A 15491-nucleotide genomic window follows, 5' to 3' on the forward strand; every position below is an offset into this window, starting at 1 on the left:
CACGCATTGACGCGTGTAAGTCGCGAATGGCGTCCTGTGGTATACCCATCCATGCTGCATTCATATGGTTCCAAAGTTCATATGTGGTGGTTGGGTCACAGCATACTGTGCCATCGTTTCACTGTATCCTACACATTCTCGATTGGCGACAAGTCTGGCAAAAGGCAGCAACATGAGGTCGTGCATTGTGTTGCTAAAAAATGGCGTCTGGTGTGTTGTGCGGAAAGAGTATGGCTACGGGTCGCAGGATGTCGTTCACGTAGGTCACACTGGTCACAGTGCCTGGACATGAACCAGCTGTGATTTGTGGTTGTACCCAGTATCAAAAAATGGTTCAAATGGCTCTGAGCACTATGCGACTCAACATCTGAGGTCATCAGTCCCCTAGAACTTAGAACTACTTAAACCTAACTAACCTAAGGACATCACACACATCCATGCCCGAGGCAGGATTCGAACCTGCGACCGTAGCAGTCACGCGGTTCCGGACTGAAGTGCCTAGAACCGCACGGCCACCGCGTACCCAGTATCATCCCACACCACAAGGCCTTGAGTTGGCGCTGTATATCTTGTGCGAATGCAGTCACAGTGTTGCTGTTCCCTCTATCTGCGGCGAACCAAAATGCTGCCATCATTTTCAGACAGAAAGAATCTGGATTTGTCCAAAAACACTATCTGATGCCATTCCTGCCCCCAGTGACGTCATTTCATACGCCGTTGCTCTCTAGCATGTTTCTACACATTCATCAAAGAAGCAGTGGACGGCACGCACGTAACCCACGCCATAATAAACGACGACGGACTGTTACCCATGATAGTGTACGATGTGTTACACTGTTTTGCTGTTGCGCCAGAGCTGTGAACGACGCAGATCTGCCCTGCAGTGCCATTACCAACAGGTGTCGATCTTCTCGGGGGGTGGTGTGGATGGTGCGACCTGACCCATCTCGTCGCGTTCTGTGGCCTTCTGTGAAGCGTTCTGCACACACCGGTTGCGCTGCCGAAACACTTCGTCCCACACGAGCAACAATTTCCCGAGTGGGGACACCACATCCTCTCAAACCAATAATGCCCCCCTCTTCCAAACTCACTGATTTAACGGTGAAATGAAATGTCGTATGACTAGGGTCTCCCGACGTCTGCGGGGCGTCCTGCACGTCTGCTCAAGTCACACTGATCCATTACCTTCGGTTTATGGCGACAATGAGAGCCATACGCACATTTTAGCGGTAGGTGGTGTTGCGCCGCGATATCGATGTTGCCCTTGAACCCCCGCGGGCCCACCTGATTCAAATGCTAATCATATCTGAAGAACATACTAATGTACACGTCCTGTGGACATGAACGTCCTACATCTAGTCGTCAAAATGTTCTGTTTTTTTCTGAACATGTGTACTTTTCCTGGTAGCAGACCCAGGAAGAGAACACTGTAAGCATGGCCGATACGTTGCTTTCTACAGCATAGTTTTTACCATACTCAGAAAACTTTGTCATTAGGCGGATAGTAACTTCTTTAAAACTGCAAAATTTTATCTAATTGTTATGTACATTTTTCCTTGACATGTTGTTGTTCTTGTGGTTGTTGTTGTACCAAAAAAAAAGGTTCAGATGGCTCTAAGCACTATGGGACTTAAGATCTTAGGTCATCAGCCCCGTAGCACTTAGAATTACTTAAACCTAACCAACCCAAGGGCATCACACATCACACACATCCATGCCCGAGGCAGGATTTGAACCTGCGACCGTAGCAGTGGCGCGGTTCCGGACTGAAGCGCCTAGAGCCGCTGGATTTCGTGTTATATCCGCGGTCGGACTCTTTACAAACGTGTAGAGGTGCGTGATGTATCGACGAATAAGTAGTGCAGATAGTAGTAAAGTGGCTTTTTGTAGCTCGCAAATTGACACTTTGTCAGTATCAAGTTTTCAAATGACCAGGTGTAGGGAAGCAGCCTACTCACGCCATATAGACTTCATATGCTCTCCATTTTGTGCCAGCTTAGTCCGCTGTAACTAGCTATGACGTCACGAATATTGCGCAATACATTAAAAATAAATAATCTGAAAAGTTAATAGCATGTCAGGAGTGATGCTAAAATAGTAATGCGTTAAATTTCAGTTTAGTAACTTTAACAGTTTTCGAAATTTGGACGTTTTACGTAAAAATCGGCGCAACAGGAAGGAGCTAGAAACTTCAAAATTTGTATTCGGATTCCTTTTGCATTGTAATTTAATACAAACAGTATGCAGGATCTCACAAAGTAATATTTTGGTTGAAATTCATGATTTTCTGTTTTTGTGTCCTAAAAGTTCGGAAGCAAGATAGATTAAGTGAGTGATGAGATAAAGCTAGGATGTTTAGATTTAGGTAGAATGGAGATACGCTGTAATAACAAAGTTGTGAGAAGTTTCAAAAAAGTAGTTACAAAACTATAGCTGTAGCGTCTCTCCAAAGGGCAAGTTCAGAGCTCATCTATTGCGTGCAGTACAACTAAAATAATTCTCTCGCCAAAAGTATTTAACCTAGCCACATTAGAATTTCCTTATAAATACTTACCTGTGTGCTGATTGCACAATTAAATCTAGAGCTTCATTGGCCTTCAGCGAATGAAGAAATTATTTAATACTTGCTAGCCCAGCAGCTAGTCAGCAAGGCAAATGTTGTCGGCTACGCCTTCGGCGGTCTGCACCACGGCTATATAAATAAGAGCGTGCGAGCTAGAGTAAGGCCCCAGTTCTCTTCTAGATTCGTATCAGCGCGCACTCCCTGCCTGAAGTCGCGTCGCGTTTGTGCAGTTGCCAGGAACAGCCTTGGATGCCGTATTACGTAACTCGGTATGCACGTAACAATGAGTTCGCTTTGGGGTGGATAGTTAATAACGGAACGACTTCAGAGATTTATTCTCAGTTTGCGTATGTCGTACTTTCACGTGTCGCCGCAGGACAGACTTTCTATCATTACTAGCGTGGCATTTGATGAGTATTAACATCAAATTTTGGCGAGCATTCACTTTAACATTTACATCGATAACGATTATTGAACAGTTTCGTTATCTAGGGATAATAGGATCCGCGCAATAGATTCTGAACAGCTCTGATAGTACATTAGCTGATAAGGGTAATCATTTGTCTGGAATTTTACGCTTTATCGTTTTCAGAATATGGTGAAAATTGTTACAGTAAACTGCATTTTCTATGAATCCCAGACATGATCCTAAATCCTCAGAGCAATGAACTTCAATAACCAACTACTTTTATTCTCCATCAGAGTGGTCACAGTGAACTCTTAATTACAGGCATCACGTTTTTGCTAATCATTTTCTGGTTGCTAACATTGTAGTTACAGAACGGCAACAAAATAATACGAATTATAACAACTTAAATTTTCCACCCGCCGCCCCCACACAGTAATAGATCTTGGCACTGTAGGTTCGTTTACAAGCCAAAGTATCTGGCAAGTTTTTAAAGTAGTTTCTCGTCGATTCTCTTATCACATGAAATGGCAACGTGGATGATCCACACTTTCTTTTTCTCCGTAATTTTGGTGCCTGATACATTGCGTTTCAGCATTCAATCTGTCCGAAGCTGGAAGTCCACAGGAATTTGGTGTGTTCGTTTTCGACAACTTCCTGGCTTGTGGTCCCATCATTTCCTTGCCACTGGCAGATAATTATTTTGGGATAAGTTCCAGTGGATCGTTAGCATCACAGCATTGTGTCTCCGCTTGTAATCAGTCTGTCCGGTCATTTGCAACAGCTGGACATATGGTCAGTAGATTATTCACCTGCTTTGCAGATTCTACACTTTGTGTCTTATGCTGATTTCTCGATTCTGGCTTGTTCCTCTGCAGCAAAAATCAGACCCTTAGTTCCCTTCTTCAGGGTTCCGTTGGTCAGTCAAGAACGTATCTTTTTCTTATCTGCCTTCGATCTTCCCAAAAAACTACCAATGCAATGTTTTATTGTGAAGGCTGTCAGGACAGCATTAGAGTGCAGCTTTCCAGTATTAAGTCTTGGTTTGTTGTACCTTTAGAAGCCTTCGTTCAGAGCTGAGTGATGAGAGGTGGGAACAATGATGCCTCCTGGAAATTCTCACGATATTGACTAAGCCTTAACGTGTTTTTTTTTCTCCAAATAGCTTTGACTACAGCTTTAGTGTTATATTAACCATAAAATTCACCAGTTTCCTGACATACTGCCACTGTCATGATGCGTAAACAGAAAGTTTTCGGAATGAAGTTTTCACTCTGCAACGGAATGTGCACTGATATGAAACTTTCTGGCAGATGAAAACTGTGTGACGGATCGAGTCTCGAACTCAGGACCTTCGCCTTTCGTGGGCAAGGTTTCTACTGAAAGGCAACGGTCTCGAGTTAGTCTCGGTCTGACACACAGTTTTGATCTGCCAACAGGTTTCAGAGTTGTGTATGTATAACCTGTTGTAGGTAACTAGAAAACAGACCATATAAATTAATAACCTCAACAAATATTAAAGAAAATGGCAATTTCTGGCTGTGGAGTAAGTCTTCAGTGGTTGCAACTTTATATCGCAATAAAACGCAACATTTGCAATATCCTGTAACACGAAATAGGCAGGAGGTCCTTTGCGATGATTACGGTGATGAGTTATCGATATCAACTCCAAAGTGGATAGCACAACACGATTAATATGCTCGAGACCGCTGCAACGACCACTGGAAGAGTGCTTGGTCACACGGACTGTTGCCTAAGAGGCGGCCTTACGCTTAACTGCGAACTTTCAAGGGTGCATGATGCAGCACTTTGTGCAAGCATGATTGGCCGTATGTTGCATACTTTTTCACCAGGACTAGAACCGCCAAAGCTGCTTTAACAGATTTTCCGTCACGCAGGCTTCTGCAAGCATTCCAGAGTCCGTATGCTAAGATGTGTGTACCGACAACGTGCAGATTTGTACAACTTGAGTAAAAGAACTGTTCAGTTGACACGATACGTTCTGAGACATGAAAAATATCGCCAGTTTTGTAATGAAGGAAAGTGTGTGTGTGCGTGAGGATGAGGGCGGGGGAGGGGGGGGGGGGGGAGCTGTATAGATTGAACAAGGAATGACTAAAGTAATCGGGTTAAAATGAATGTATAAGCTTTGCTTCCGTCGCTTGCGATAGGTGGCGACAACAGTAAGTAGCGGTCGAAAGCAACAGATGGCAGACGTCAGGCATTTAGCTTGGACCTCATTCAAACATTAGTCGATTTGTGTCTGCATCATAAAGTTGTTCTTGATGCAAAATGTCAGTTTACGAGCCTAATTCTCGTCATTTGCGGGAGGTGTTGCTGTTTTGTTTCAGTATGAAGAAAACGACGTCTGAGTCTCACCGAATGCTCTCAGGTATGTTTGGTAAGGACGTTATTAGTGAGAGAACGTGTCGTGAGTGGTTTCAACGCTTCAAGAGCGGTGATTTTTAACGTCGTAGACCGGCATAGTGGTGGAATGTTTTCGAAGATGCAGAATTGGAGACATTACTGAGTGAAGACTCGCGTAAAACTCGAGAAGAATTGGCACGATTAGTGGGAGTGACACAGCAAGCAATTTCAAAACGTCTCAAGGCTATGGGCATGATTCAGAAAGAAGGAACTTTGGTCCCGTGTGAGCTGAAACCAAGAGACGTTGAACGGCGTTTGTGTGTTTGTGAACAGTTGCTTCAGAGGCAAAAACGGAAGGGATTTCTGCATCGCATTGTGACCGGGGACGAAAAATGGGTTCTTTACGATACCCCTAAACGCAAAAAATCATGGGGCTATCCCGGGCATGCTTCCACATCGACGGCCAAACCGAATATTCACGGCTCCGAGATCATTCTCTGCATTTGGTGGTACCAGCTCGGCGTCGTGTATTATGAGGTGTTAAATCCAAATGAAACACTCTCAGGTGCTCGTTACCGAACGAAATTAATGCGTTTGAGCAGAGCATTAAAAGACAAACGGCTGCAATACAGCGAAAGGCACGACAACGGGATTTTGCAGCACGGCAACACTTGACCCCACGTTGTAAAAGAGGTCAAAACGTACTTGGAGACGTTAAAATTGGGATGTCCTACCGACCCGCCGTATTCTCCAGACAGTGCTCCCTCTATCACCTGTTAAGATCAATGGCGCATGGTCTGGCTGACCAACACTTCCGATCTCATGAAGAAGTCACAAATTGGCTCGATTCGTGGATCGCTTCAAAAGATGAAAAATTTTTTCGACGCTAGATTCATACACTGCCCGAAAAATGGGAGAAAGTAGCGTCTATCGATGGAAAATACTTTGAAGGATACATGTGTAACTAATTTGTTTCATTAAAGCGTCAAATGCTGGGGAAAAAATTGCGGAAGAAAAGTTTTACATCTTGTAGGTTCAAGTAACTTTGCGAAAATTAAGATGCTTGCACAGGATAGACTAGTGTGAAGAGATGAATCAAATTAGTTTCCAGACTAGAAAGTAAGAGTGCTACCGCTACCACTACTACTACAAGCATATCTGCAAAAAGGACAGTTAGCATCAAGAGACACTGCAACTGAGAGATTGTTATTGTCTGAAACAGTCAAGGACTAAACATTGAACCTTGTAGAACATGCCAGAATGGTTTAATTTAAGAGCGCCACATGCTATGTCGTGTGTATGAAACACAATATACCTACTTACCATGAACCATGACCATACTGTGTCTTAAGTAATATTGTAACTTCAAATTGGGATATTAAACACCAAAATCCCTACCTAAATCACAAAATAATCCCACTGAGGAAAAAGTTTCAGATTCTAATCGTTCCTCTGTCGATGTGAATACGACCCATTTGAAATTCAAATGCTCGGCGCATTTTTTAATCTGACATACATCAAGTAACGCAGTTATTGTGTTTCTGCTCTAGTTTCTACAGCGTTGTGATAGAGGCGACTATTGGGAGGACGTAAGTAGTGTCGGTCCCGTGTCAGAAAGCACACTCTGTTCGCTCCTTGCATTTTTCTTCGGAAGGATGGTAGTGACCCGTGGTCGACCGTAGGTGCAGAGAAATAAGATTCGGAATTAGTTATTTAGCTCTGTAAAAATATAACGGGTGATCAAAAAGTCAGTATAAATTTGAAAACTTAATAAACCACGTAATAATGTAGAGAGAGAGGTAAAAATTGACACACATGCTTGGAATGACATGTGGTTTTATTAGAACCAAAAAAAGTATTGCTAGACGCGCGAAAGATCTCTTGCGCGCGTCGTTTGATGGTGAGATCGTGTGCTCAGCCGCCACTTTCGTCATGTTTGGCCTCCCAGGTCCCCAGACCTCAGTCCGTGCAATTATTGGCTTTGGGGTTACCTGAAGTCGCAAGTGTATCGTGACCGACAGATATCTCTAGGGATGCTGAAAGACAACATCCGACGCCAATGCCTCACCATAACTCCGGACATGCTTTACAGTGCTGTTCACATTATCCCTCGACTACAGCTATTGTTGAGGAATGATGGACATATTGAGCATTTCCTGTAAAGAACACCATCTTTGTTTTGTCTTGCTTTGTTACACTAATTATTGCTATTTTGATCAGATGAAGCGCCATCTGTCGGACATTTTTGAACTTTTGTATTTTTTGATTCTAATAAAACCCCAGGTCATTCCAAGCATGTGTGCCAATTTATACCTCTATCTACATTATTTCATGATGTATTCAGTTTACAAATTTATACGGACTTTTTGATCACCCGGTAGGTAGCGTCTTGACTCGTGGTTGGCATCGTCTGTCAATGCCCGCTGAGGAATCGCGTTCTTAAGCGGCCTTCAGCCCGCTCAAGGCAGGTCACATTCGTTACAGACGGCTGCTGCAGTGGCGGTTCGCCGCCTGCGGTGGTTGGTAACGCTCGACCCCACGTTGTAAAAGAGGTCAAAACGTACTTGGAGACGTTAAAATTGGGATGTCCTACCGACCCGCCGTATTCTCCAGACAGTGCTCCCTCTATCACCTGTTAAGATCAATGGTGCATGGCAACGGCTGTATTGTGACGCTGTGACACTGAGTGACGGCGGCGCGTGTACTAAACTTGCACACACAGACTTGGGAGATGCCCTGCCCCCCTCCCCGCTCACCACGCTTCATCTGTCGTACAGCGATGATGGTTGCCGTGTAGCCGGGAAGTTCGACGATATTGGCCTGCCGTCTCAGGTAGGCCCTATTCAGTCCGCCAGAATCTCAGGAGAGATGACTGGGTGTTTGTGTTGTCCTCATCATTTCATCATCATTCATGAAAGTGGCGAGCTTGGACTGAGCAGAGGTCGGGAATTTGCACGGGCGCTGATACCCGTGCAGTTGAGCGCCCCACAAACCAATAATCATCATCATCATCATCCCATCTGCGACAGACTTTGGTGCTGAACTTTGCGACTAGTGATAATGGCAAGATAGCTCTCTCTCCCAGTATCGGCTGTTGTCCGTAGTATGCAGTGAATCTACAATAGACTTGCCAGATGTCACTTCACTGCAATAGGGAAATCAAGTGTGGCTGTCATGGACGCCACCGATTCGTTTGACCGACTGCCTTACGACCTGAACTGCTGGGGTATTTTATGGAGCAAGTTAGCGACTAATGTTCACCCGATGTCATTCATCATGACCACTTAGGGCTTCCTATTACTAAGGTATCAGCGGATTTCTTTCTACCATGCTTGCTTAACGAGCTTGTTATAGCATAGGATTGGTTTTTACAACCTGTTGGTACTGTTTTTTGCGTTCGCCATAGCCTTTCTGTCGTCCATAACGAAGGGGTCGAACCTTATTCGGCTGCTCTGACCCACTAAAGTCTCCTGAAGTCTGCTGCCTGGCTCGCGAGAAACGCCGATGTTGTTTTTCACACTCATCCAATCTCGGTGGCGAAATGTCTTCATTGTGGCCGTCTCGTGTCGACATTGCCATAATGTAGCGGAATAATTTTGCTCTGGGATTTTGAAAAATTTGTCTTTTTTACTGCTCTGTACAAGTTTGGCGTTGTAATCTCACCCTCCCACATATCACTATTAAATATCTTTGTTTATGCAAAAGTTTTGAAAAATTAGAGGCGTTAGATATACAAAAGAGAAACTTCGCACTTATCTTCATTTTCTCTTGTTGTTGGCTGCAGTTCTCGCATCTAGGGGTACGTTCTTGAGGCTGAAAGTTTGATTTTTGGGTTCCTGTTGAATAGAATATTTGATAAATTCTTTGTTGCTGTAACTTTTTTATTTTATCCCATTCTTCTATAGCACACTGACTTCACAATCCTCATTTACAGAAAACCTATAATCATATTGTTATTGACAAAATTGAAAAATATGAGAGTTTCCATCGGAAGCATGCCCACTGCTACTTACATTCTGCGTTACTCCCAATATCCCAAAGAGTTTGCAAAAGACGAGAGTTTGCAAAAGACGAGAGTTTGCAAAAGACGAGAGTTTGCAAAAGACGAGAGTTTGCAAAAGACGAGAGTTTGCAAAAGACGAGAGTTTGCAAAAGACGAGAGTTTGCAAAAGACGAGAGTTTGCAAAAGACGAGAGTTTGCAAAAGACGAGAGTTTGCAAAAGACGAGAGTTTGCAAAAGACGAGAGTTTGCAAAAGACGAGAGTTTGCAAAAGACGAGAGTTTGCAAAAGACGAGAGTTTGCAAAAGACGAGAGTTTGCAAAAGACGAGAGTTTGCAAAAGACGAGAGTTTGCAAAAGACGAGAGTTTGCAAAAGACGAGAGTTTGCAAAAGACGAGAGTTTGCAAAAGACGAGAGTTTGCAAAAGACGAGAGTTTGCAAAAGACGAGAGTTTGCAAAAGACGAGAGTTTGCAAAAGACGAGAGTTTGCAAAAGACGAGAGTTTGCAAAAGACGAGAGTTTGCAAAAGACGAGAGTTTGCAAAAGACGAGAGTTTGCAAAAGACGAGAGTTTGCAAAAGACGAGAGTTTGCAAAAGACGAGAGTTTGCAAAAGACGAGAGTTTGCAAAAGACGAGAGTTTGCAAAAGACGAGAGTTTGCAAAAGACGAGAGTTTGCAAAAGACGAGAGTTTGCAAAAGACGAGAGTTTGCAAAAGACGAGAGTTTGCAAAAGACGAGAGTTTGCAAAAGACGAGAGTTTGCAAAAGACGAGAGTTTGCAAAAGACGAGAGTTTGCAAAAGACGAGAGTTTGCAAAAGACGAGAGTTTGCAAAAGACGAGAGTTTGCAAAAGACGAGAGTTTGCAAAAGACGAGAGTTTGCAAAAGACGAGAGTTTGCAAAAGACGAGAGTTTGCAAAAGACGAGAGTTTGCAAAAGACGAGAGTTTGCAAAAGACGAGAGTTTGCAAAAGACGAGAGTTTGCAAAAGACGAGAGTTTGCAAAAGACGAGAGTTTGCAAAAGACGAGAGTTTGCAAAAGACGAGAGTTTGCAAAAGACGAGAGTTTGCAAAAGACGAGAGTTTGCAAACTTTCTTGACAAAAGAATCATCTTCAGCAAGTTATCATTATTTTGTAAGTGAATCCAGAAATAAATTTATCAGCGTTAGATTTTGCAATTAATATGAATTTTCCAGAAATAGATTTTCACTTTGATATGAAACTTCCTGGCAGTTTAAAACTGTGTACCGGACGGAGACTCGAACTCGGGACCTTTGCCTTTCGCCGGCATGTGCTCTACCAACTGAGCTAACCAAGTGGCAGAGCATTTGCCCGCGAAATGCAAAGGGCCCGAGTTCGAGTCTCGGTCCGGCACACAGTTTTCATCTGCCAGGAAGTTTGAATATGAATTTCAAATATGAAAGGAGGGTGTCCCATTACAGCGTGCAACAGTTCTGTTGAGTGACTCCCCATTTTTGCTTCTACCCTTCTTGCTTAAAGATCGCTGTTCTGTATTTACTTTATTCATTTTAGCGAATGCCTTGATACTTCGGATAACTGACTTTCCACTCGTCACCAACTTAAACTTAACGACTACTCTGTGGCTAATGACATCGATGACAAACATTTAACCTGCCTTTGCCTTTTCGTGTTGCAGCCACACAGAGATGGCAGTCAGAGACGACGAGCTCCAAGAGCAGCAGTCTCCGCTGAACAGTGAAGCGCCGCTCACCAAGCCGTGGCGATGTCTCGACAAGCGGTGAGTATCGGCGGCAACGCCACTTGCTCAGTGGGGGCAATCCGTCTCACCTACTGCCGATGCATACGTCTGTGTGTGTTGGTAGCCTACTTGACGAGTTAGTGGACTTCGGGGAGTGTCAAAGAACAACAATCACGCTTTGCCCTTCAAGAACGTAATACTTTCATCCTCTGTTAAGACATACCTTACTACGTACTATTAACCACGCACTTCTCGTTGAGGTCTAATTGAGAATGTTGACAGGAACTCAGCTGTGGTGAAGAAGTAAGTTAAACTATGTGAGTTCTATATGAAATTTAGCCCTACTTTACCTCCCACTCTATAAAAGGTCTATATATTATCAAAACTATATACTTACAAACTGTCATTAAACTTAAATTCGTATGCTAACCTTCGACTAAGCAGGACTTAATTTGGATTGAACCGTAACTCGCTGTGGTCGAGCTGTTCTAGGCGCTTCAGTCCGAAATCACGCGGCTGATGCGGTCGCAGGTTCGAATCCTGCCTCGGGCATGGATGTGTGTGATGTCCTTAGGTTAGTTGGGTTTAAGTCTAGGGGACTGATGACCTCAGATGTTAGGTCCCATAGTGCTTAGAGCCATCTGAACCATTTGAACTGTAACTGGTTTGAATACGATTAATCTTTATATTAAATGTGCAGTTGAAGTAAAACAATTATCAGGATTTAATCAAAATTTCAGTTACCTCGCGTCTTGACAACATTGATGCAAATTTCTCAGAAGCACAACAGCAGCAAGCAGGCAGCCGCTAAGCTAGATTTCTATTTTTAAATAAAATTTCCAAACAATATTGAAATTTATGAATAGTGGGCCCCATATGGTTCCCAAGTCGTGCAGCGACCGTAAACAATAATTAATAAGTGACCAAATGAATAAATGTACTTACCCTCCGCCACACACCGTCAGGTGGCTTGCGGAGTATGGATGTAGATAAAGCAACGTAAACCAATTAAATGTATATAGACGCATTACACCATTTAAAATAAACATACAAATTTACCTTTAAACCAATATGTGCCCTGAGTAGTAGTAGTACTGTCTGAAGTAGAGGTCAAACAGTGATACATCGAGAATTGACTATGACAACGAGAAATCATAAGTGGGCGCTGCAAAGCAAACCCGCTCTCTATGCGAAAAGATGCAGCTAAAATAAAAATAAGAAGAAAGAAGTATAACATACAAAGTGAGATAAATATGATATAATACTAAAATTTTTGTCAATAGATCCATTTCATGTAAATATTTTAGTATTATATCATTGTATTTTACCCCACTTTGTATGTTATACCTCTTTCTTCTTCTCATTATTATTGTAGCTGTGTCTTTTCGCATAGAGGGCGGGTTTGCTTTGCAGCGCCCCCTTATGGTTTCTCGTTGTCATAGTCAATTCTCGATGTATCACTTTGTTCGACCTCTGCTTCAGACAGTATTACTACTCAGGGCACATATTGGTTGAAAGGTAAATTTGTATGTTCATTTTAAATGGTTTAGCCGGCCGGAGAGGCAGAGAGGTTCTAAGCGCTACAGACTGGAACCGCGTGGCCACTACTGTCGTAGATTCGAATCCTGCCTCGGGCATGGATGTGTGTGATGTCCTTAGGTTAGTTAGGTTTAAGTAGGTCTACGTTCCAGGGGACTGATGACCTCAGAAGTTAAGTCCCATAGTGCTCAGTCATTTGAACAATTTTTTAAATGGTTTAATGCGTCTATATACATTTAATTGGTTTACTTTTCTTTATGCACATTTATTCATCTGGTCACTGTTATTATTTTTATTCTTGTATTTGTAGCACCGATGATAGCTGTTAATAAGTTGAAATCGATTTGCAAAAGTGAATAAATAAAACATGATTTTGCGACTGGGTGCTGCATATTTGGTAATTTTAATATTGAAATTGCTGCGTACTATGTGGTAATTTGTAATGATAAACCTTCTTTAAATAGTGGGATGGAGAGCGTAACTGTTCCTATGAAATGATGTTCAAAGACAACGATTTTTGGAATGCAGTATGTGTTCAATAAGAGTACACCATGTGATATTCACACAACATTCGCCTCAACAATACTATGCTTAACACAACGAACAATGGTTTAAAAAGTGAGTACCGGGCGTGAGTCGTGCTTCGGTAGCTCAGTTGGTAGAGCACTTGCCCGCGAAAGGCAAAGGTCCCGAGTTCGAGTCTCGGCCGGGCACACAGTTTTAATCTGCCAGGAAGTTTCAATGGTTTAAAAAGGGTACAACGTTAAGAGAATTTCTATAAAAGCCAAACAGCTTAATAGTTAATGTCAGAGTATGACTTAGGGAAGTGGGGCAGTCTCTCTCTCTCTCTCTCGGCTCAGCCAGTGAACAAAGTTAACTGACAACCATTCCGACAAACTAGATTCGCAGTTCTGCAGTCTTACCTTAAACTCCTTTTTTTAAAAGAAATGCCGTTATTCAAAATTTATATTACTTTCGCCTTCCAATATATACATATCATCCTTGCTGTCCTTTACAATAAACCTATCTTCATCTACCACATACAATCACAAGTCAACACAGCACTACTAAATACGTCCATCGACCACCATACCACCATACCTCAACTAAAAATGTACCAGACTGCCCAGAGGCAAAGATTGTGCCACAAGAAAACCAAACATTAATACTAACCTAACTTGCTCTGCCTATGACTTGCACATCGATGACTTACAACAATCAAAATGACATACCCACCCTTAAACGGCTCTCCTGCAAGGCAGTCACAATATACAGTGCTCAAAATTTTCTGTTCTTAAATTGATCGATCGGGTCTCTAAACCTGAATCGGTAGAAATCGGAAAGATTGAACTAGTATACTTGGAGTCTCGAACACCGACCTAAGGCTTGTTCTGTGCACCTGTGTGACGAGTTCTCAGTCAATCAATAGCCATTCAGTACCTTCCGAGCACTCTGCTGTGAATGTCGTAGCCAATTCGAGCATCAGACTTGATCGTAACGTTAGTGGAATTTTACTCCATTTGTTGAGTGTTGTCATCGCTGATGGTGGTGGCAAACGATAAATTCTATATGAAGAAACGACACACAATTTGCAGGGTATACGCTCTCTCCCTTAGCAAAGCATGTTGATGCGTGTACAGCAACTGTCACTTTTAACTGGCAACACTGCAATCGACGTCCGTGCCTCGACCGGCTCGAACCTCCATCGTTCGTGAACCGGAATACAGCAATTTGTTACTTGGCAATCGGACAACTTAGTCAACACACAAAGACAGAGGTTTCCAACGTGGGGTAATTACACCCAGAGAGATAAAATGAAATTTTTAGGGAGGTAAAACAGTAATAAATTGCTCTAAAATCAATAGCGCTATCTCGTTAGAGTAATAATTTATAGATAGGTAACTAATTCTGAAATTAGCAAATATTAACACATGACGCGAGACGTTGCAGGCCAGATCGAGTGTATTAATGACATTATCTGAAATTCGTGTGCAGTCGGCGATGCCAACTAGCCGCAACCGGCACTTGCTTGGTGTGGCTCTGCCGAGCTACCGGCTTGCTCACTGTTCTTTCATTCGCTCACCAAGAAAGTCAACGGACACGTGCCTTTGCTCCTGATCTAAGCTGGGAACAAATTTGTTTCGTCAGGCCTCGAAAGACAGCACACTTCCTGCGGCACATACCGCTCTCTGCCCGCCCCATATTGTCACGACACTCGTGTTCGCCAAGCCGCCTCCTGAGCATGCCTGATTTAGCCGTGTATCCTGATTCACGGTTCTCTCTCATTGCTGCATTTGTCATGGACGCTTTGGAGCAGAATTTTTCACCCAGCCATGCAACGAACCTTGCCCATATCTAAGTTTTATTCAAGGAAAGCACAAAGCTGAATCGTGCGCTACACTTCTGGATAAAAATTCTTCATATAAAAGAAACAAAACTGCATCTCTCATTGAGGCAGTTCTTCGGAAAATAATTTAACTTCTTGCTACGCAGCCTTTCTCAGAAGATTGCAGGGAAACTATTCGGTAAAAATGTTTCCCTTCTCTCATATCTACTTTTATGAGTGTCTGTTCGTTCTGGCCGTATTCATTAAGATACTTCGAATTACCCAGATCGATGTTCGAAGAATTTTCAGTGAATTGTGAGTGCGAAGTCAGATTGCTAATCTGCGGGAAGCAGAAACTGGCAGTCTGAAGTTGTCGTATCTCCTCGAAATGCATCCTACAGCCATTTCCAAGACTTTCAAAATCTTCTGCAGTCCATCTTCCACTTTTCAGGTGTCAAAACTGCTAGGCTGATGTTTGTTTCCTTTTTTCGAAAAGTTAATGAGCATTGTTGCTACTTTCCTGTTGCTCCACTTAAAATTATACATTGCTGAATATAAAATATCGCTAACAT

The 15491-nt window shown here is 42.9% G+C and overlaps 1 protein-coding gene and 1 non-coding gene across 2 annotated transcripts in view; both read left to right on the top strand.

Moving 5' to 3' along the window:
• The window catches only part of LOC124619658 (scoloptoxin SSD14), a 531056-nt gene that overhangs the window by 256588 nt on the left and 258977 nt on the right, over nt 1-15491 (top strand). The window contains exon 2 of the mRNA XM_047146202.1: nt 10992-11093. Within this exon, the coding sequence (XP_047002158.1) occupies nt 11002-11093 (92 nt within the window). The 5' untranslated portion in view covers nt 10992-11001. The remainder of the gene's footprint in view (nt 1-10991; nt 11094-15491) is intronic.
• On the top strand, nt 13233-13307 carry Trnas-cga. Its single transcript has one exon. It is a non-coding gene; the product is annotated as a tRNA-Ser (tRNA).

The sequence above is a fragment of the Schistocerca americana genome, chromosome 1 (genome assembly GCF_021461395.2).
Source record: "Schistocerca americana isolate TAMUIC-IGC-003095 chromosome 1, iqSchAmer2.1, whole genome shotgun sequence".
NCBI lineage: Eukaryota > Metazoa > Arthropoda > Insecta > Orthoptera > Acrididae > Schistocerca > Schistocerca americana.